This window comes from Pristiophorus japonicus, chromosome 9 (assembly GCF_044704955.1).
Source record: "Pristiophorus japonicus isolate sPriJap1 chromosome 9, sPriJap1.hap1, whole genome shotgun sequence".
Classification (NCBI taxonomy): Eukaryota; Metazoa; Chordata; class Chondrichthyes; family Pristiophoridae; genus Pristiophorus; species Pristiophorus japonicus.
The window spans coordinates 134,300,939-134,324,811 of NC_091985.1; the positions used below are offsets into that span (position 1 = coordinate 134,300,939).

Sequence of the window (23,873 nt, forward strand, 5' to 3'; positions counted from 1 at the left end):
TAAAGGTATAAAATGATTAAAGCCCAAAGCATTTACTGGAAACAGCTTACTGGTACAATAGTGACTTTGGGACGTCCTGAGATCATGAAAGGCGCAATATATAAATGCAAGACTTTAGCATCTCCTTTTGGTTGAAAATTTACCATAGGCAGTCCCTCGGAATCGAGGAAGACTACGTGTGTGGGAAGTGTATCCGCCTCGAGCTCTTGACGGTCCGCGTTGCGGAATTGGAGCTGAGGGTGGATTCACTCTGGAGCATCCACGATGCTGAGAATGACGTGAGTATCACGTGTAGTGAGTTGGTCTTGCCGCAGGAGAAGGGTCCACAGCCAGATAGGGAATGGAAGACCAACAGGAAGAGCAGTGCAAGAAAGATAGTGCAGGGGTCCCCTGTGGTCATCCCCCTGCAAAACAGATACACTGCTTTGAGTACTGTTGGGGAGGATGACTCATCAGGGGAGGGCAGCAGCAGCCAAGTTCATGGCACCGTAGGTGGCTCTGCTGCAAAGGAGGGCAGGAAAAAGAGTGGGAGCGCGATAGTGATAGGGGATTCGATGGTGAGGGGAATAGATAGGCGTTTCTGCGGACGCAACCGAGACTCCAGGATGGTATGTTGCCTCCCTGGTGCAAGGGTCAAGGATGTCTCGGAGCGGGTGCAGGACATTCTGAAATGGGAGGGAGAACAGCCAGTTGTCGTGGTGCACATTGGTACCAACGACATAGGTAAAAAAAGGGATGAGGTCCTACGAAAAGAATTTAAGGAGCTAGGAGCTAAATTAAAAAGTAGGACCTCAAAAGTAGTAATCTCGGGATTGCTACCAGTGCCACGTGCTAGTCAGAGTAGGAATCGCAGGATAGCGCAGATGAATACATGGCTTGAGCAGTGGTGCAGCAGGGAGGGATTCAAATTCTTGGGGCATTGGAACCGGTTCTGGGGGAGGTGGGACCAGTACAAACCGGACGGTCTGCACCTGGGCAGGTCAGGAACCAATGTCCTAGGGGGAGTGTTTGCTAGTGCTGTTGGGGAGGAGTTAAACTAATATTGCAGGGGGATGGGAACCTATGCAGGGAGACAGAGGGAGACAAAAAGGAGGCAAAAGCAAAAGACAGAAAGGAGATGAGGAAAAGTGGAGGGCAGAGAAACCCAAGGCAAAGAACAAAAAGGGCCACTGTACAGCAAAATTCTAAAAGGACAAAGGGTGTTAAAAAAGCAAGCCTGAAGGCTTTGTGTCTTAATGCAAGGAGTATCCGCAATAAGGTGGATGAATTAATTGTGCAAATAGATGTTAACAAATATGATGTGATTGGGATTACGGAGACGTGGCTCCAGGATGATCAGGGCTGGGAACTCAACATCCAGGGGTATTCAACATTCAGGAAGGATAGAATAAAAGGAAAAGGAGGTGGGGTAGCATTGCTGGTTAAAGAGGAGATTAATGCAATAGTTAGGAAAGACATTAGCTTGGATGATGTGGAATCTATATGGGTAGAGCTGCAGAACACTAAAGGGCAAAAATCGTTAGTGGGAGTTGTGTACAGACCTCCAAACAGTAGTAGTGATGTTGGGGAGGGCATCAAACAGGAAATTAGGAGTGCATGCAATAAAGGTGCAGCAGTTATAATGGGTGACTTTAATATGCACATAGATTGGGCTAGCCAAACTGGAAGCAATACGGTGGAGGAGGATTTCCTGGAATGCATAAGGGATGGTTTTCTAGACCAATATGTCGAGGAACCAACTAGGGGGGAGGCCATCTTAGACTGGGTGTTGTGTAATGAGAGAGGATTAATTAGCAATCTCATTGTGCGAGGCCCCTTGGGGAAGAGTGACCATAATATGGTGGAATTCTGCATTAGGATGGAGAATGAAACAGTTAATTCAGAGACCATGGTCCAGAACTTAAAGAAGGGTAACTTTGAAGGTATGAGGCATGAATTGGCTAAGATAGATTGGCTAATGATACTTAAGGGGTTGACTGTGGATGGGCAATGGCAGACATTTAGAGAACGCATGGATGAATTACAACAATTGTACATTCCTGTCTGGCGTAAAAATAAAAAAGGGAAGGTGGCTCAACCGTGGCTATCTAGGGAAATCAGAGATAGTATTAAAGCCAAGGAAGTGGCATACAAATTGGCCAGAAATAGCAGCGAACCTGGGGACTGGGAGAAATTTAGAACTCAGCAGAGGAGGACAAAGGGTTTGATTAGGGTAGGGAAAATGGAGTACGGAAGAAGCTTGCAGGGAACATTAAGGCGGATTGCAAAAGTTTCTATAGGTATGTAAAGAGAAAGAGGTTAGTAAAGACAAACGTAGGTCCCCTGCAGTCAGAATCAGGGGAAGTCATAACGGGGAACAAAGAAATGGCAGACCAATTGAACAAGTACTTTGGTTCAGTATTCACTAAGGAGGACACAAACAACCTTCCGGATATAAAAGTGGTCAGAGGGTCTATTAAGGAGGAGGAACTGAGGGAAATCTTTATTAGTCGGGAAATTGTGTTGGGGAAATTGATGGGATTGAAGGCCGATAAATCCCCAGGGCCTGATGGACTGCATCCCAGAGTACTTAAGGAGGTGGCCTTGGAAATAGCGGATGCATTGACAGTCATTTTCCAACATTCCATTGACTCTGGATCAGTTCCTATCGAGTGGAGGGTAGCCAATGTAACCCCACTTTTTAAAAAAGGAGGGAGAGAGAAAGCAGGGAATTATAGACCGGTCAGCCTGACCTCAGTAGTGGGTAAAATGATGGAATCAATTATTAAGGATGTCATAGCAGCGCATTTGGAAAATGGTGACATGATAGGTCCAAGTCAGCATGGATTTGTGAAAGGGAGATCATGCTTGACAAATCTTCTGGAATTTTTTGAGGATGTTTCCAATAAAGTGGACAAAGGAGTACCAGTTGATGTGGTATATTTGGACTTTCAGAAGGCTTTCGACAAGGTCCCACACAGGAGATTAATGTGCAAAGTTAAAGCACATGGGATTGGGGGTAGTGTGCTGACGTGGATTGAGAACTGGTTGTCAGACAGGAAGCAAAGAGTAGGAGTAAATGGGTACTTTTCGGAATGGCAGGCAGTGACTAGTGGGGTACCGCAGGGTTCTGTGCTGGGGCCCCAGCTGTTTACATTGTACATTAATGATTTAGACGAGGGGATTAAATGTAGTATCTCCAAATTTGCGGATGACACTAAGTTGGGTGGCAGTGTGAGCTGCGAGGAGGATGCTATGAGGCTACAGAGTGACTTGGATAGGTTAGGTGAGTGGGCAAATGCGTGGCAGATGAAGTATAATGTGGATAAATGTGAGGTTATCCACTTTGGTGGTAAAAACAGAGAGACAGACTATTATCTGAATGGTGACAGATTAGGAAAAGGGAAGGTGCAACGAGACCTGGGTGTCATGGTACATCAGTCATTGAAGGTTGGCATGCAGGTACAGCAGGCGGTTAAGAAAGCAAATGGCATGTTGGCCTTCATAGCGAGGGGATTTGAGTACAGGGGCAGGGAGGTGTTGCTACAGTTGTACAGGGCCTTGGTGAGGCCACACCTGGAGTATTGTGTACAGTTTTGGTCTCCTAACTTGAGGAAGGACATACTTGCTATTGAGGGAGTGCAGCGAAGATTCACCAGACTGATTCCCGGGATGGTGGGACTGACCTATCAAGAAAGACTGGATCAACTGGGCTTGTATTCACTGGAGTTCAGAAGAGTGAGAGGGGACCTCATAGAAACGTTTAAAATTCTGACGGGTTTGGACAGGTTGGATGCAGGAAGAATGTTCCCAATGTTGGGGAAGTCCAGAACCAGGGGTCACAATCTAAGGATAAGGGGTAAGCCATTTAGGACCGAGATAAGGAGAAACTTCTTCACCCAGAGAGTGGTGAACCTGTGGAATTCTCTACCACAGGAAGTAGTTGAGGCCAATTCACTAAATATATTCAAAAGGGAGTTAGATGAAGTCCTTACTACTCGGGGGATCAAGGGGTATGGCGTGAAAGCAGGAAGTGGGTACTGAAGTTTCATGTTCAGCCATGAACTCGTTGAATGGCGGTGCAGGCTAGAAGGGCTGAATGGCCTGCTCCTGCACCTATTTTCTATGTTTCTATGTTTCTAAGACTTGCTTCCACTCTTAGAATGAGTCCTTAGGTGGCTGAACAGTCTAATACGAGAACCACAGTCCCTGTCACAGGTGGGGCAGATAGTCGTTGTGGGAAAGGGTGGGTGGGACAGGTTTGCCGCATTCTCTTTCCGCTGCCTGCGCTTGCTTTCTGCATGCTCTTGGCGACGAGACTCGAGGTGCTCAGCGCCTTCCCGGATGCACTTCCTCCATTTAGATCAGTCTTTGGCCAGGGGCTCCCAGGTATCGGTGGGGATGTTGCACTTTATCAAGGAGGCTTTGAGGGTGTCCTTGCAACATTTCCTCTGCCCACCTTTGGCTCGTTTGCCGTGAAGGAGTTCCGAGTAGGTCGCTTGCTTTGGGAGTCTCGTGTCTGGCATGCGGACTATGTGGCCTGCCCAGCGGAGCTGATCAAGTGTGGTCAGTGCTTCAATGCTGGAGATGTTGGCCTAGTTGAGGACCCTAATGTTGGTGGGTCTGTCCTCCCATTTGTAGGATCTTGCAGAGACATTGTTGGTCGTATTTCTCCAGTGACTTGAGGTGTCTACTGTACGTGGTCCATGTCTTTGAGCCATACAGGAGGGTGGGTATTACTACAGCCCTGTATATCATGAGCTTGGTGGCAGTTTTGAGGGCCTAGTCTTCAAACACTTTTTTTTTTTCTCAGGCGGCCGAAGGCTGCACTGGCGCACTGGAGGCAATGTTGGATCTCGTCGTCAATGTCTGCTCTTGTTGATGAGATGCTCCCGAGGACCAGACATAAAGAATCCGTGGGGCATAATATATAATTATAAAGCAATCTCCTCATTGCCTTCTCTAAAATCAATAATTGCTGAGCATAATATGGCATGAGATTGGAATGCTGTAATGAAACCTATTTTTTCTTCAAAATCTTTTCATAGGTTTGAGTGGCCGTTTCTTTGTTACCACTTTGCCAACGATTTACCAGTAAGTACAATGATTACCATCATGTCTCCATAATAGTCCCTTCATAAGAGCATAAGAAATAGGATTAGGAGTAGGCCATATGGTCCCTTGAGGCTGCTCCGCCATTCAGTACAATTATGGCTAATCTTCAACCTCCACTCCACTTTCCTGCACTATCCTCATATCCCTTGATTTCCTTAGGGTCCAAAAATCTGTGATGTCTTTCTTGAATATACTCATCGACTGAGCATCTACAGCCTTCTGGTGCAGGGAATTCCAAAGATTCACAACTCTTGAGTGAAGAAATTTCTCCTCATCTCAGTCCTAAATAACCGACCCCTTATCCTGAGACTATGCCCTAGTTCTAGATTCTAGCCAGGGGAAACAACCTCTCAGCATTTACCCTCAGAATCTTAAATGTTTCAATGAGATCACCTCTCATTCTTCCAAACTCTAGAGACTATAGGCCCATTCTATTTCATCTCTTCTTATCGGACAATCCTCTCGTACCTCGGACCAATCTAGTGAACCTTTGTTGCACCGCCTCTAAGGCAAGTATATCCTTCCTTGGGTACAGAGACCAAAACTTTACACATTACTCCAGGTTTGGTCTCACGGAAGTCCTCTACAATTGCAGCAATTCCTTGTCCAATTAAATTAAAACAAACTACATGTACAACACTTGGGGTGTTCAAGTTATTTATAAAAAAACTAAGCTTAAGGAAAACCTTTTTTTTTATCTGTAGTAAAATATAATCCATTGCCCTTGTATCTCTGGGGTCCTGTGTTCAAATACAGCCTGGGTAAATGGGATTGAAGCCTCTTTGTTCTTATGGCTGTTGGTCTAAGCTGGGACAGTTTGTTCAATTCCGTGATTGTGGTTCACAGTACAAAATTAGTCAAAGTGTTAAAAAGCCTTTAAGATCATGAAAGGGTTTGATAGGGTAGACGTGGAGAAAATGTTTTCACTTGTGGGGGAGACCAAAACTAGAGGCCATAAATATGATAGTCACTAATAAATCCAATAAGGAATTCAGGAGAAACTTCCTTTAGCCAGAGAGTGGTGAGAATGTGGAACGTGCTCACACAAGGAGTAGTCAAGTCAACTAGCATAGATGCATTTAAAGAGAAGCTAGATTAGTACACGAGGGAGACTCCTCCCACCCCACTTCAGACCAGGTTAGATGAAGTGGGGTGGAAAGAGGCTCGTATGGAGCATAAACCCCAGCATAGACTAGTTGGACCGAATGGCCTGTTTCGGTGCTGTAGACCCGATGTTAGCGCCAACTTTCAGAGGGACCATAGAGGCGGCCATTGTGTGAAGTGAAAAAACTCCCACTGATGCAGTAGTGGATTGCTTCTTGAGGTTGGGGTTAAAGTTCATTAATTGGGAACTTTACTCCAAATCTTGCATGTATTACACCTTGCCTTAAGGTGCTTTTACATTATATTAGTGCTGCCAAGTTCTGTAAGCATTGGGTCTCGTGCTAGAAGCCATGTGTAAGGCTGCTGAGATTCGCTAAGGCCAGTTTAAAAAGTGGGTCCCACAGTTGGGGATCCTGCAGGACGAGCGTGTGTCTCATGCAATCCAAGGTGCCCAGATTGGGACAATGTTCCATCACTCACATTGATGTTGCTCCGCACAACCCTTGGTGAAAAGAAAGAGAACTCTGGATGTAACGTTAATAATAAGTTAACAAGTTTTCTTCACTCAAAGGGTTGTGAATCTTTGGAAAACTCCACCCCAGAGGGCTGTGGATGCTCAGTCGCTGAGTATATTTAAGACCGAGCGATGGATTTTTGGGTACCAAGGTAATCGAGCGCTATGAGGATAGTGCGGGAAGGTGGAGTTGAGGTCGAAGATCAGCCATGATCTTCTTAAATGTTTGAGCAGGCACGAAGGCCTACTCCTGCTCCTATTTCTCATGTTGCTGGATCTATATGTTCTCCATTATTCATTGGTTCAACGAACATTATTCATGCTACGGCTATTTGCTATACTTTGAGCCTCCTCGCATTTTATTTGTAGCTTTTATATACAGATGTAAATTGTTTGTCTGTGTAATTTTAATCTGCTGAGCTTCAACACATTTAGAATATGCTGATCACATTGTGCTGCCACGTTGCATCTCCCTCTTGACAGTGCCAAAGAAGGTGTTTTTCGGAAATATCACGGAGCGAGGATGCTGGAAGATTTCCAACGTTTCATTAAGGAGAAGAAGTGGGAGGCTGTGGAATCGATCAGTGGATGGAAGTGTCCATCTTCCTTGGCGTAATGACTTTATTTCTTTCTGCTAGAAAAAATGGTCAACTTGATTTTACATCGGCACCCATCTTGGTTCTAAACATAAAACAGTACAATATACTGCATCAGTTCCAGAGAAAAATGCTTTCTAACCATGTGCGCACTGGCCATTATGACTTCCTCCCCTACCCACCCACTAGTCTAGGGATCCTGAGGCCTGTTGTAGAGACCCAACTGAGAGCAGTTAACTCAGTGCGGACTGGGGGTCAAACCTGGGATCTTGCTAGTCTGTATTGTTCACCATGGGCTCAGTTGGTAGCACTCCTGCCTCTGAGTCAGAAGGTGGTGGGTTCAAGTCCCACTCCAGAAACTTGAACACACAAAATCTAGGCTGACACAGCATTGGAGTACTACACTGTCTGAGGCCCCGTCATTAGGGGGGACGTTCAATCGAGGGCCTGTGGCACTATTTTAACGAAGATGTAGAAACATAGGAAATAGGTGCAGGAGTAGGCCGTTCGGCCCTTCGAACCTGCACCGCCATTCAATACGATCATGGCTGATCATACGACTTCAGTAGTCCAAGACCAGGGGGAGTTCTTTCCTGGCTAACATTTATCCCTGAACCAATATCATTTTAAATAATTAAAAATGGAGTATCTGGTCATTTATCCCAGTACATTTCCTACATTACAGCCAACAAAGTGTAGTCACGATTGTAAAGAGCTTTGGGATGTTCTGAGGTTGTGAAAAGAGTGATTTATAAAGGCAGTTTTTTTTTCTCTCTCCCTATTGGGGTTCTGCTGATCTCTTTCGCTTCTCTTTCCCCCCCCCCCCCCTGCCCCCTGCCAGATCAGTCCCCACATTTGTCAATTTATCTGACCTTAATTTACATGTGCAATCCTTGTTGCATCACAACCAGTTAAAACCTGCAGCCGGGCAGGCTCAGAGTTCACTCCTAAACAGAAGGGTTATCTTACCAGTAAGATACTGGGGGCCCTGCCTGTCTCGAACTCAAAGGGCAGCTGGAATCATAGAATGGTTACAGCATGGAAGAAGGCCATTTGGCCTGGCGAGCCCATGCTGGCACTCAGCTGGTCCCACTCACACATCCTTTCCCTGTAGCCCTGCAATTTTTTTTTTCCTTCAAATACTTATCCAACTCCCTTTTTGAAAGATAAAATTGAGTCTGCCTCCACCACCCTTCAGGCAGTATATTTCAGATGTTAACCACTCTGTGTACAAAAGTTTTTTCCTTGCGTCGCTTTTGGTTCTTTTGCCAATCACTGTAAATCTGTGTCCTGGTTCTCGATCCTTCTGCCAATGGGAACAGTTTCTCTCTCTCTACTCTGTCCAGACCCCTCATGATTTTGAACACCTCTATCAAATCTCCTCTTAATCTTCGCTGCTCCAAGGAGAACAGCCCCAGCTTCTCCAGTCTATCAACTAAACTGAAGTCCCTCATTCCTGGAATCATTCTCGTAAATCCTTTCTGCACCCTCCCTACGGCCATCACATTTTAAATCATACAGCACAGAAGGAGGCCTTTCGACCCATCGTACCTGTGCTTGGCTGATTTCAACCCATCGCCCGGTCTTCAATAAGATGCTTTTGTCATGTTGACCAGCTTTGTTTATGGTGCGGCTAATAGTGGAGCGGAGTCAATTTGTTCCCGTGAATGAATTTGTTTTTATTTTTCTGATCTTCCTTTAGCATGTCCGGGATGGCGAGTCTATTCCGGCTGTCGGTGTGGATCAGAGTAAGTATCAACCAAACTGCACAACACCAGTCTGAGTTATTATTTTTTCTGTTAATTGATCCATTCCTGATTTTGTTTTACGGGAATATCGCAACCTTGACGGCAGAATAATGTTTACACTTGAGAGGAGGGGTGCCGAGGTCCTTGTCAATATACCTCAATAGAACTACTTAAAAGTTGTACCGAAAATGTATTGCTGCTTTAACTGTTGGCAAAATGTAATGGGCTTACTTAAACGAGAATGAATACGGTCAAACCTAGTGAGCAATTTTCATTGTTGTATTAGTTTCTATGACTACAAACCAATTGCTATGCAAATGGTATTCTACTGCTCCGCTGTGCAGTGGTTTTGACTTTGCATGGCTTTTTACAGAACTTCTTTTCCCCCTTTTTTTTTAAAGTCTTAATATTCTGTGCTGGCTGATGTGTTAAATCGACTGTAGTTGATCCCATTGGAATGAATTGATGCATGAAATTGGCAGGGTAAATAGCAAATCTTCTGAAGCAGACAGTCCTCGAACTCTAAACACTGGCAAATTGTATTTTGTAATGTCATTTTTAATTGAATTCTCCAAGAAGGATCTGGAATTATGTCCGTGTAAGAGTTGTGAACAAATTATAAAAACAAAATAGGCATTGGAACAAAAATGCTTTCCTCACATTTAGGAACATAGGAATCGGAGGAGACCATTCAGCCCCTCGAGCCTGCTCCGCCATTTTGTTAGATCATGGCTGATTTTGTATCTCCGCTCCATTTTGCCTGCCTTGCTCCATACCCATCACTTAAAATCGATCGACCTCCGATTTGAATATTTCAATTGTCGCAGCATCCACCGCCTCATGGGGGAGTGAGTTCCAGATTTTCACTACCCTTTGTGTGGAAACAGTTCTTCCGGATTTCACTCCTAAATGGCCTAGCTCTAATTTTAAGATTGCACCCTCTTATCTGGATTCCCCCACGAGGAAATGGTTTCCCCGATCAAGTCCCTTTAATTATTTTAAAGATCTTTAATTCGATTACCCCTCAACCTTTTAAACTCCAGGGAATGCAAACGAAGTGTATGCAACCTGGCTTCAGAATTTAACCCTTCAAGTCCTGGTGTATCTGTACTGTACCCCCTCCAAGGCCAATAATTTGGGAAGGGAGGGGGTAAATCTAGTTGTCGTGGTCCATGTCGCAACAAACAACATACGTAGGAACAGGGAGGAGGTCCTGCTGAGGGACAATCGCAAATTAGGAGCTAAATTAAAAAGCAGGACCTTGAGGGTAGTAATCTGGATTATTACCAGAGCCGTGTGCAAATTGGCATAGAAACATTCCGATTTAAGACAATTAACATGTGGCCAAAGGGCTGGTGTGGGGGAAAAGGGTTCATTTTCATAGGACACTAGCACCAGTACTGGGATAGGAAGGAGCCGTACCGATAGGATGGGTTCCACTTGAACCGGGATGGGATCTATGTCCTAGCGGAAAGGGTAAATCGGGAGGTGGCAAAGGCTTTAAACTAGTAAGACGGAGGGAGGGTTCTACAAGAAATGAAAACAGCCTAAATATAAACAAAACAAGAAAGGAAAGCATAGGACAGAATAAAGTGAGGGAGGACATTGATGGCCAGGGTACAAAACAGGAGTGTAAATAGATAGTTAAAAATAAAGAGAGAAGTACTGCTATTAAAAATGAGTTAAGCTCACTGTACAGCAATGCACACAGTGTCTAATAAAATGGGAGCTGAAGGCAATAATATGTTGTGGGATTACCTGGACATGACTACAGAAAAATCAGGACTGGGCATTAAACATTGCAGGGGATAAAATATTTAGAAAAGGGGGAGGTGGAGTAGCTGTACTTATTAGGGATAACATAATGGCAATGGAAAAAAAGTTACACAGCTATCAGCAAGACAAATAGAATCCATTTGAAATGAGATAAAATAAATTAAAGGTTTAGTTACATTAATAGGGGTAGTCTACAGACTAACTAATAGTGGAAAAAGAAATATGCAAACAAATTAGGGAAATGAGTACAACACACACAACCATAATCATGAGGGAATTTCCACTACCCTGATATTAATTGGACAGAAGAGGGAATGGAGTTCCTACAATGTGTACAGGACTCCTTTCTAACCTAATATGTAAAAAGCCCAACAAGGGAGGATTCACTATTAAATCTAGTAATGGGGACTGAACCAGAGCAGATAAGAGAAGTAAAAGTAGGGAACATTATATAATACACTTTAAGATAATAATTGAGAAGGACATAAGTATGACGAAGACCAGGTAATAGATTGGAGAAAAACTGATTTTGAGGGGCTGAGAATAGAACTTTAGAAAATAAAAAGGACAACAATATTGGCAAACAATGATGTAGAACAGCAATGGGAAGCGTTTAAAGCTGTGTTCAACACAATCCAGAAAAAATATATTCCGCTTTTTAAAAAAAAACACCAACAAGCTAAACACTAATGAGACACCATGGATGAATAAAGCCATAAAGGAAAAATTGAGAGTAAGGAATGTGGCATACATTAAGCACATGGACATCAGGGGAGAGCATGGTGAGGGGGACTTTGAAGAGATTAGGAGAAAAGTCAAAAACAATTAGGAAGGCAAAGAGGAACTATGAAATTAAATAATCAAAGAACATAAACCAAAATAGTGAAATATTTTACAGGCACATAAATTTAAAAAAAGGTCAGGATGAGAATAGGGCCACTAAGGGATCACTAACTGGATAATACCACAGGCAGCAATAGAGAGATGACCAATATTAAATAATTATTTTACTTCAGTATTTACCAAGGTGACAGAACAGGTGGACATGACATCGGATGATATTAGAAATGAAATAACTGCATTTAAAATAAAAAGATGAAATATGGTAAATAAAGTAATCAAATTCAGAGGATAAGAACCCAGACTGATTACATCCGCACATTTTAAAGGAATCAAGGGAAGGGATAGCAGAGGCATTACTACACAATATATTAATAATTCGTTAGAAAAAGTGCCAGAGGACTGGCAGTTAGCTAACATAATATCTATGTTTAAGAAGGGAGATAGAACATATCCAGGGAATTATAGACAGTCAGCTTAACATTGGTGGTTGGAAAAATAATGGAATTCCTACTAAAGGAGAAAATAGAAGAACATCTCGAAACCAAAAATATAATAGTGAATAGTCAGCATGGATTTCAAAAGGGAAAGTCTTATTTGACAAAACTCAGCGAATTTGAAGAAGTAACAGAGTAGACAAGGGTAATGCAGTAGATGATGTAATTTATTTAGACTTTCAAAAGGCCTTCGATAATAGACTACATAATAGACAAATAAATAAGATCAGAGAATGCGGAGTAGGAGGACAATTAGCAGAATGGACAGCTAGCTGGCTTCAAGACACAAAGCAGGGAGTAGGGTTAAAGGGTAGCTATTCACAGTGGCAGAAGGTGTATAGTTCCACAAGGATCAGTGCTGGGACCACTGTTCACAATTTATATTAACGATTCAGACTTTGGAATCAAAAACACAATTTCTAAATTTGCAGAAGACACCAAATTGGGGACGATAGTCAATACTGAGGAGGACTGCAACAAATTACAAGAGGACATTAATAAACTTGCAGAATGGGCATATCATTGGCAAATAAAGTTCAATACAGATAAATGCGAGATATATTTTGGTAAGAAAATTAGGGAGATCACTTATTACTTGGAAACTATGAATCTAAACGAGGAGAAAGAGCAAAGTACAAATACACATCACTAAAAGTAGCAATATAGGTTAACAAGGCCATAAAAAAGCAAACCAAGCACTAGAGTTTATTTCTAGAGGGATATCATTGAAATGTTGAGAAGTTATGCAAAACTTGTATTGAACCTTGGTTAGACCATACTTGGAGTACTGCGTATAATTCTGGTCGCCATATTATAAAAAGGATATAGAGGCACTGGAGAATGCAGAGAAGATTTACACGGATGATACCAGAAATGTGAGGGTACACCTATCCGGAAAGGATGTACAAGCTGGGTCTCTTTTTTTTTTTTCTCTTGAAAAGAGAAGGCTGAGGGGTGACATAATAGAGGTCTTTTTAAAATTATGAAACATTTTCATAGAGTGGATACAGAGAGAATGTTTCCACTTGTGGGAAAGAGCATAACTAGAGGCCATCAATATAAGATAGTCACCAAGAAATCCAATAGGGAATTCAGAAGAAACTTCTTTACCCAAAAAGTGGTGAGAATGTGGAACTCGCTTCCACGGAGTGATTGAAGCAAATAGTATAGATGCATTTAAGGGGAGGCTAGACAAGCATATGAGGGAGAAGGGAATAGAGGGTTATGTTGATGGATTTAGATGAGGAAAGACTGGAGGAGGCTCGCATGGAGCACAAACGTCAGCACAGATTGGTTTTGCTGAATTACCTGTTTCTGTGATGTATATCCTATGTAATATCTTGTGCCCAAAACTATACACAGTACTGTTAGATGCAACCCTGCAAACAGAATTGGAACAAAGCATTGGATGCAACCCTAAATGACTGCCCCCACCCCCCCCCCCCCCCCTCCAACCTGCTGTGTATTTTCAGCATTTTCTGTTTTTTATTTTAAATACCCATTTGCCATTCATTCTGCCTGTAGTTTCAGAATCATAGACTGGTTACAGCACGGAAGAAGGCCATTCAGCCTGTCGAGCCCATGCCGACTCTCAGCTAGTCCCACTCCATACTCCGTAGCCCTGCAATTATTTTTCCTTCAGATACTTACCTTTCAAAAAAGGAGTTGGATAACATTGAGTCTGCCTCTACCGCCCTGCATTCCAGAAATTAGCCACTTGCTGGGTAAAAAAACATTTTTCCTGCATCACCTTTGGTTCTTTTGCCAATCACCTTAAATCTGTGTACTCTGGTTCTCGACCCTTCTGCCAATGGGAACAGTTTCTCTCTATCCACCCTGTCCAGACCCCTCGTGATTTTGAACACCTCTACTCTTCACTGCTCCAAGAAAGGACAACCGCAGCTTCTCCAGTCTATCAATGTAACTGAAGTCCCTCAAGCTAATGGAGGAAGAATTGGACTTGTCGTGTACTTGTTATAGGCTAACCATGCTTGAGCCTCTTAACCCGTGGAAGGGAAGGTTGGATATGAACGTGTATATAGGCTGCACCTTCAACTTAAATACATATTTTGTTTGCTTTTTAATGAAAGAAAAGTATGATGTAATTTTAATATAATGTCCAGTTTATCTTGCACTTTCTGAACCATCCTCTCAAACACTGGGCTGTCTGGTCCAAATACAGACACATGGTGAGCTTCGCTACGCTGGGTCTAAACTGCAAAGGGATGTGCTGCACCATGAAGTCCATCTCGTTCAGCTCTTAAATCAGATAAAAGACTAGTTAAGGAGATTAAACGTTTAGTATGAATAGAATTTATGAAAATCGATGTGATGTAGATCCCACAAGTACACAGACACAAGTAAATAGCAGTGCGTTCTGGTCAACTCCACAGTTGGGATTATAAGTTGGTTTTCATAAAGATCTGTCGCTAGATAGCATGAATTTTGGCAGGCATGTTATTGAAATGCATGGTGGAAATAGCAAATCGGTTTCAATATAATATAATTATTGCAAAGGGGATGGAGTATAAAAGCAGTGGAAGTCTTGCTACAGCTATATAAGGTCACACCTTATGAGGCCACACCTGGAATACAGCGTGCAGTTTTGGTTTCCATATTTACGAAAAGATATACTTGCTTTGGAGGCAGTTCAGAGAAGGTTCACTTCCGGGGGTGAGGGGTTTGACTTATGAGGAAAGGTTGAGTAGGTTGGGCCTCTATTCATTGGAATTCAGAAGAATGAGAGGTGATCTTATTGAAAACGTGGATTGACAAGGTGGATGTAGAGAGGATGTTTCCACTGATGGGGGAGACTAGAACTAGAGGACATGATCTTAGAATAAGGGGCCGCCCATTTAAAACTGAGATGAGGAGAAATTTCTTCTGAGAGTTGTTAATCTGTGGAATTCGCTGCCTCAGAGCTGTGGAAGCTGGGACATTGAATAAATTTAAGACAGAACTAGACAGTTTCTTAAATGATATGGGGTTATGGGGAGCGGGCGGGGAAGTGGAGCTGAGTCCTTGATCAGATCAGCCAGGATCTTATTGAATGGCGGAGCAGGCTCGAGGGGCCATATGGCCTACTCCTGTTCCTATTTCTTATCTTGGAAGTATGAAATAATTTACAGACGGCTCATCCCTGAAGCAGCGTGCATTTCCTGTAGTGCCATTTCAGACTCAGCAGTTTTTTTTTAAACTTTCCTCCCAAATTTAGTATATTTTCTACTTTTTTGTATTAGTTTTAAAATAGTTATTAAAAATGAGTACCATCATCATCATAGGCAGTCCCTCAGAATTGAGACTTGCTTCCACTCTCCGAATGAGTCCTTAGGTGGCTGTACAGTCCAATACGAGAACCACAGTCCCTGTCACAAGTGGGACAGATAGTTATTGAGGGTAAGGGAGGGTGGAACAGCTTTGCCGTAGGCTCTTTCCGCTGCCTGCGCTTGATTTCTGCATGCTCTTGGCGATGAGACTTGAGGTGCTCAGCGCCCTCCTGGATGTACTTCCTCCACTTAGGGCGGTCTTTGGCCAGGGATTCCCAGGTGTCGGTGGGGATATTGCACTTTACCAGGGAGGTTTTGAGGGTGTCCTTGTAACATTTCCTCTGCCCACCTTTGGCTCATTCGCCGTGAAGGTCCGAGTAGAGCACTTGCTTTGGGAGTCTCTTGTCTGGCATGCGAGCTATGTGGCCTACCCAGCGGAGCTGATCAAGTGTGGTCAGTGTTTCAATGCTGGGGATGTTAGCCTGAATGAGGACGCTAATGTTGGTGCATCTGTCCTCCCAGGGGATTTGTGGGATCTTGCGGAGACATCGTTGGTGGTATTTCTCTAGCGACTTGAGGTATCTACTGTACACGGTTATAAAGGGATGGAACCAGTAACTTGCGCTAATTCTGCCATTTAGCAGAGGATCTAGAATCATAGAATAGTACAGCACAGATAGTGGCCATTCGGCCCATTGAGTCTGCACCGATGGATCTGTGGAGTCTGTGCCTCTGATCTGCTGTTGACTAAGAGGTGCTACAGTTGCTTTAGCAGCAGTCATTTGAACCGAGCATTTCACATATCAAATTTAATATTCTGTGGCATTGCTGATTATTTGCCTTTTTTTTTGTTTTAATGCCAGTAGCCCTCATCGACATGTCATAAACTCATGAAGTATCAAAAAGAACCTCAACATATTCCTTTTGAGTTAGTGACTTTTTCTTTGTATTAGTAGATATTTATTATGTATTTCCATCTTGATATGATGCCTTTTTACAGCTGCTTTGCTATGTACTGTGATGAACAATGTAGCAAGTGTCATCTAATTCTGGCCTCTTGAGCATCCCCAATTTTAATCATTGGTGGCCATGCCTTCTGTTGTCTGGGCTCTAAGCTCTGGAATTCCCTCTCTAAACCTCTGCGCCCCTCTTTCCTCCTTAAAACCTACCTCTTTGACCAAGCTTTTGGTCATCTGCCCGAATAGCTCCTTATATGGCTGTGTCAAATTTTGTTTTATAACACACCTGTGAAGCACCTTGGGACGTTTTACTACATTAAAGGTGCTATATAAGTGCAAGTTGTTGTTGTTGTTGGCATGAGTGACACATTAGAGAAATTTATAATGTAAAATATTTCTCTTTGATTTGCAGCAAATGCATGGCTACTTGACTGAGACACTGGGAATTCCAGTTTGGGGTTCCTACATAATTTTTGCTGTAGCTACTCTAGTGGCAGGTCTTATCCTCGGCCTGGTAAGTTGATGCATACACTGCATGTTCTCGGTCTGATTTCAATTGTTTGTTGTAAGGGGTTGGGAATAGTGGATTGAGATTAGCTACTCGGATCAATTCTACACTAGAAGTAAGGTGAGTTATAACTTTTCTTTAGTAGGACATTTCATTGAAAGAATTGGACAAGTTTCTTTTTCAAACACTGATCAGTTTGCTGTGAATTTCTAGCATGTTCGGTTCCTATTTTGCTATAGCGTTGCATTGGCAACCCTTCCTTCATTATTTCTTGCCCATCCCAGGCAGACCTCACCATGCTACACGGTCATCTCTTTTATAACTTATTAATCCAGCCTGAAAGTTGCATTTTATGCAATCTTTTCAACAAAAACCAGTTTATCTGGCAATTATTGCTGTTTGTGGGAGCTTGCAGGCTCCTGCATTACAACAGTGACTGCACTTCAACAGTTACCTCATTGGCTGTAAAGTGCTTTGAGACGTCCTGAGGCACTATATAAATGCAAGTCTTCCTTATCAATAGTGCAGCTGGCGATCATGCAGCTTTTACGTACATGATAGTGCCACTTTTGCGATGGTGCCAAGCAGTTTTGAGCACACTGCCACGCGGTCGACTTGCTCAAGCTTGAGTTCACACTGATTTTCGGTTTGCTCCAGGTAAATGTGAAGTCACCATCATTAAATTGAGCAATTCAGATAGCAAAACTTTATACAGGAAAGCCTTTGTTGATGCATAGCTTGCACTGTCTCTGTGGTCTGCCTGCACCGACACTGCAAGGTTATTAGTCTGAGACTAATACCGACATTATAACTGCACTTTACTACATATGTAGCTCCCTAGCCCTCGGCTCCAGAATTCCCGCCCCAAACCTCTCCGCCTCGCTACCTTTTCTCCTTTTTAAGACGCTCCTTAAAATCTATCTCTTTGATCAAGCTTTTGCCGACCTGAACTAATATCTCCTTATGTGGCTCGATGTCAAATTCTGTTTGATCACTCCTGTGTAGTGCCTTGGGGTGTTTTACTATATTAAAGGTGCTATATAAATGCAAGTTGTTGTATGCAAAGCCATGAATTGCGTTTAACAAGTGTTGGCCAATAGTTTTGTACTACATCCTTGTCATAGGTTTTTGTTAATTATCTACTTCCGTTTCTACCATTTTTTTCCAGTGATTTTTTTTTTCACCCCCCCCCACTGTCAGTGCACCATCGGTGCCCACATTTGTTGCCAGATGGTGATTGAGGTCTGAACTGAACACCCCTTGTGTCACTGAAGAAGAAAGATTAAAAGGACTATTAAAAATCCTGTATGGGGTGTCAGTACAAGGATGAAGACATAGTTGCAAACAAACTGGTGATCTTGTGGGTGTGAGCCTCCAATAACAGGGGCAGTAATGAAGGACAGGGAACAGGAATGAGGGATGGGGACTCAATCAGCTGAAGATCTATTCATAATGCCTCCATTATCATCTTTTCCATTTCGACAAACTTGTTGGTAAAATTGCCTGTGTTTTTCCCTTCTGACTATGTAGCACTGATAGATCACCCAAAGAATCATAACATTTGGATGGTTTTTTATAAAATTTTGAATTCTGTAAAGTAATAAGTGAAGCTATTTTATCTTTTGCTCCATTTGTGGAGCGTAGTTTTGTGTGTGCTATTTTTTTTTAATCTACTTTTTGAGAGATATATTTATTCCAGGTTAAAGAGGAGTGAGTATATTTTTTTAAAGTTTACATTCATCTAAACTCTTCACATTGAGATGCAAGTTATTAGTCAGTTTAATTTGCACAATAGGCGTTTGGTGCTATGCTAAGGACTCTCCAAATGTTGAAATATATAATCTTTAAATAACTGTTTCCTATGCACTCAGCATCAAATTATATCTTGCTTTTTTCAGATTCTTGTCTTAATTGCTGATTGTATATGTCCACCCAAGCGTCAACAGAAAAGCGAAGTAATGGGTAAGAGCCTCACAATTTAAATTGGCACATCATTTCAGTATGTTGATCCATTTTGATGTGTAAAAATGTCGATTAGAATACAATTTTATTATTTTGTGTACTTAAACTAATTACAGGGGGAATTTTAAGCTTTGGGAGTGACTTTGGAGCGTCGGGGTAGATAAATTGTTAAAAATTGGATTCCCGACCTGAAACGGCCTCAAACCCGCCCACTTTCGATTTCAACAGAGGCGGGACACGAAGCAGGACTAGGGGGGGTGGACAAGCAACCCGTTCCCAGGAGGCGGGACGTCAACTTAATTATTGTAATGAGGCAGAAAGCCTCTTTTTAACCCCTCTCTCGTTTTTAACTGCATGTGGATGGGTATTACACAATTCATAAAACCCGGCAGTTAAAGGAAGGTGAGTACTGCTGCATCCAGGAGGTAAGTGCCGATATACCTACCTCCTGGATCCAGGGTCCCTATCTAGCTCTGCCTCTGCGATCAGAGATGACCCGCCCCCATCATCCAGAGGCCTGGTCGTGATCCTCCTGTGGCTGGCCACGATCATCCATTCCCTTCTCTTTTCCCCCTCCCCCTCGCAGCCCCACCCGATGTCCGGCCCTCATGTGAGCCCTCCCTCCCTCTGTGACTCCGTGCCACAGGCCTACCCACCCGCAGCCAGCCAGTCTTGCAATCTAACTGGCTGCAGGTGGGAATCCGAGCCCTTGCATGCAAATCAGGCCCTGCTGTTAAAGTCGGCAAAGCCTGCGGGAAATACGGCCTGCCTTGAACAACAGATACTTTCTCAAAACCTTTAGAACCGTTCTTTGTGTTTCCTGTAGCTAATTGTTCATGCAACGTAATGTTGCTGACCGTTGACCAATGGGCTGTCTCGCAAATGTTGCGACACACTGTCCTGTAGAATAATGAAATGCATGTCTGTGTCCATGATTCCTCGCACAAGTGAGCTGCTGATTTGCAATCGGTCAGTTATCAAATAGGTGCCTGGACCCTTTGTCATGGGGAGACCAAAACTGTTCAATTTAATAAAGCCCATTCACTCACTATACAATCTGAGTAACAAGAAGAGAAGCAAGCACTGAATTTGCCCGTGGTCAGTGTCCCACAATTGGGTTGTGAATGAAGAATGAATGGCCTGTGGAGGAGTAGGTCTGAAAAGGCCATGGATGAAGGAAAGATGGGTTGTCAGTGGCTACCAGACTCTTGTGTATTTCACTGACAGTGTCTCAGGACAGCGTGGCCCTGCTTTCTGTATTCATAGAAGAACCAAAGGTGACATGAGGGAAAAAACTTTTTTGCGCAGTGAGTGGTTAGGATCTGGAATGCACTGCCTGAAAGGGTGATGGAAGCAGATTCAATCGTGACCTTCAAAAGGGAATTGGATAGGTACCTGAAGGAGAGAGATTTTGCAGAGCTACGGGGGAGTGGGACGAGCTGAAGTGCTTTTGCCGAGAGTCGGCATGGGCTCGAATGGCCACCTTCTGTGCTGTAACGATTTTATGATTCTATGATTCTACAGAGATTACTGAAGATGGAAATGAAGAAGGAAATGAAAAAGATGAAGGAAACGGGGAAGACGAGGACGATGAGGAGGACTCTGATGAGCCGGAGAAGAAGGAGCAAGATGTTCCAGAATGGGGAGCACACGAATCTGAACCAGAGCAAGAAAAGAATGGTTTGAGCGACAAGGCCTCGGGAGATGAGTCTGCTCTTGAGGATGACTTCGAAAATGGCCAAGATGAGGGCAATTTAGATCAGCAGCCATCGGAAAGCGAGCCGGACAGAGTGGTCAGAAAACGAATACTAAAGGAAGACTGCTAAATGCTCCTGTTTGGAAACAAATACCACTTTCCAGAACTTTGACCAAAGAATTGTGCTTCTGTGGACTTTCTGTCTGACCTTTTTGAACTTAGAAATTTGGCTTGTTTGGCTTTCCTTTTTTTTTCTAGTTCTGAATTTATTGGCTCTGACAATCTTGATTAAATGTTAATTGAATATACTGTACAGGAACTTTTACCATTTTTAAAGAAATTCTTTTTATAGGTTAATGAATATTTTGCGTTTTGTACTTTCAAAAGGGCAGTAATGCTCCAGTAAGCATGCTTTAGCATCTGAGTACACTTGTGCAAGCAGAGGTTATCTTCAAAACAAATAACACCGCTTGCAAATATTATACCTCGATCTTAGCCATATTGCCAGTGCCCTGGCCTTTCCGTACATCCTTTAAGGTGCATGTTTTAATAGGAATTATATCTTTTTGTAGAAGTTGGCAAGTTTAAACTTCCAGGTACAGAACTCTGCATCCAAAGTGTATGCAGTTTATTGCACACTCCATTCAGAAATACGGTTTCAGTACACATGCTAAACCAAACTAAAGCAGTAAGAGTTATAATAAAGGCAATAGTGGTTGGAACGTTTGGTTAAAACACATTCTTGAAGGGGCCCCGATGAAAGTGATTTGCAAGACATTCCAGTATGTGTATGAACTGTGGTCGTGGAGGGCTTGGTGACTTTCTGTGCAATCCTCAGTTTCAATCATTTGAAAAATACACAGCTTATTTACACTGCAGCAGATGGAAGGATAGAAATTGTTGTCTGCCATGTTGTATGAATGCTGAATGTATTTGTACTGTACCAAGTTCCTCCCTCCACTCTTTCCATAAATGCTTTATTGTCCCCCATTAAAAGGGAGTTGATCAGAGCACCTACAGCAGTAGTATTGCTGATCATTGACACCCTGTAATGCCTTGCTGCACAGATTTCTGTTGGAGGGAGGCGGGTATATCCTTGGGAACCGGCTATTCCAGGAATTGAGCCAACCCTTTGATGCCCCTTAATGGGCTGTTCTTTGGAGGCCTGTACATTTTATAATGGTATTTGTTTCCACCAATGAACCTGGGATGGCTGGGTTTAAAAAGTGTAAACTGCTGATCTGTACCTAAATCTGTGTGATCCAGCCAGCAATACAGCGTGGCTTTAACTTGGATTAACATGATGCTTGCTTATAAATAGCTGCTGAAAAGTGTGTTTCCTTCTGTACCTGAGGGATTCGCCTCAAGAATGGACACAGTGTTTTCTGATTTCAGCTTTCATTTAAAAAAATTTTTTTAGTTGTAGTACTCTGCAATATAAAGCGTTCCAATGGACTTCTGATGGGTTTAAAAGACTATTGGATGGGTGGGTGGGGAATTATAACTTAAACAGGGAGTCATTGTTCTTGGGATTAAAATGTAATTATTATTCTGAAGCTGTTCACTTTGTAATATTACGAGCAATATATTGACAATTCTGCATGACCATAAAGACATGCATTTCTGATAGATTTAACAAAGTTTTGCCATTTGTACCATGACCGTTCAGTATCTTCTATCATTATTAAATTGGGCCTGTAGTGCAAGATTTGTACTATTTTTGTAAAGAATATTTCTTTCTGGATTTGTATTATGGGGATGCGGAAGGCTGTATTTTAAAATTACCTTTTTGTATTTTATGAGCGTGGTGTTGGAGATGTATCTCTTTTTGTAAGACGAATGCAGAAGTACCTGCTATATTTTGTATTTATTGCTTTGCCCATAGTTTGGCTGGCCTTGTTTACAAGTTACGTAGAGGCTTGTGAAAACTTGCATGTGTCTCTACACTGCGACCACAATGGGTGCGCTTCTATATTTTTTAAATTTTTGGCTATTGCAGTTGTCCATCAAACTTGCCTTTTTTATTTTGAGAAACTTTTTTTGTTGTGCTGTGCAATGTGCATTGATGAATATACTTGAAGCTCAAAGCTGTCGATGCTTCTGAGGATTGCGAAGTCAGGTAAAATGGAGGTGGTATGGACCAAAACATTAATTGCACAGCCTTTTTACTTCAGCTTTACGTTAAGTAATTAGCTGTACTTGTTAGAAGGCAGAAGGAATGTGTTCACCATGGCATGGCAATTTGTGTTTATTTTTTGAGGAAAAAAATGTTTTAACAATGCAAGTGTTATTTCTACAAACCCATTGATTTCTGTTAACAGAAAATGCAATAAACGCATGCCTTTTGTACGTTGTTTGGTTTATCCTTGAACGATCTAACCATTTTAATGCCCCATACTACATAGCACGCCATCTTTCTTCAATGGTATAATCTACGACTGCCAATGAACAGAAGCATTCAATGTATTGCTGGAAGAAAATGCTAATCAACACACACAGCAAATACATCAAAAAGCTCTGATAGAATAGGTGCAGACAATAGTTCCAAATAATAATCTCTCCTTTTTTCCATTGCCTATGGGGGTCTAACCAGGACTGCTCCAAGTACATCTGCGCAGTCTTTACTTTCTGAGGACTTGGAAAATGCTGTATCCAGTTCACCTGTATATCTGCAGTTCTCCATCCCTGGTGCTGATGGTATTTTCCATTCAACACCTTGTTTTGCCTTTTCTGGAAAAATTTTCCCCTCCACTCCAAATGGAATTAATTGTTGGGATCGAATTCCAGGGGTGCAGGTCATTTTCTGATATCACATATACAAGGGGCCATTATTCACGTGAGCCTGGACAGTAAGTGTTGGCAGGCAACTTGACTCTCCGCATCAATGCGGTTGTGCCCATTCCTGCCCAACCTTGCACACTTTTAGCAGGCTATGCGTCCCCCACCCGCAACACTCCTAACTCTGAACTACTGACGCTAATTATCGTAACTTCATGAACTCTGCACAGTCCATCACTACTGGGATTTGTGTGTTAATTACCGACTGCTGGTCTGAATCTTCTTAAAAATTCATTACTAGAATCAACAAATATTTATTTAAATATTGGTACTTGGTGGGCTCAGTGGGTAAAACTCTTTTTCTGAATCAAAAGGTTGTGGCTTCAAGACCTCGGATTTGAGAATTTAATCTAAGCTGATGCTCCAATGTAGACTGAGGGAGTACTATATTTTATAGGAGATTGTGACCGCTGGGTGAGATGTTAAACTGAGGCTTGGTCTGCCTGTTTTTGTGGTTCAGGTGGACACTGACGAT

At 42.6% G+C, this 23,873-nt stretch overlaps 1 protein-coding gene across 1 annotated transcript in view; it reads left to right on the top strand.

Annotated features, from left to right (window-relative positions):
• The window catches only part of tmx4 (thioredoxin-related transmembrane protein 4), a 59,118-nt gene extending 36,205 nt beyond the window's left edge, over positions 1–22,913 (top strand). Inside the window, exons 3-8 of the mRNA XM_070889866.1 lie at positions 5,028–5,073; positions 7,196–7,324; positions 9,011–9,056; positions 16,807–16,908; positions 18,801–18,864; positions 20,389–22,913. Coding sequence (XP_070745967.1) covers positions 5,028–5,073; positions 7,196–7,324; positions 9,011–9,056; positions 16,807–16,908; positions 18,801–18,864; positions 20,389–20,690 — 689 coding nt within the window. The 3' untranslated portion in view covers positions 20,691–22,913. The remainder of the gene's footprint in view (positions 1–5,027; positions 5,074–7,195; positions 7,325–9,010; positions 9,057–16,806; positions 16,909–18,800; positions 18,865–20,388) is intronic.
• Positions 22,914–23,873: the final 960 nt, after the last annotated feature.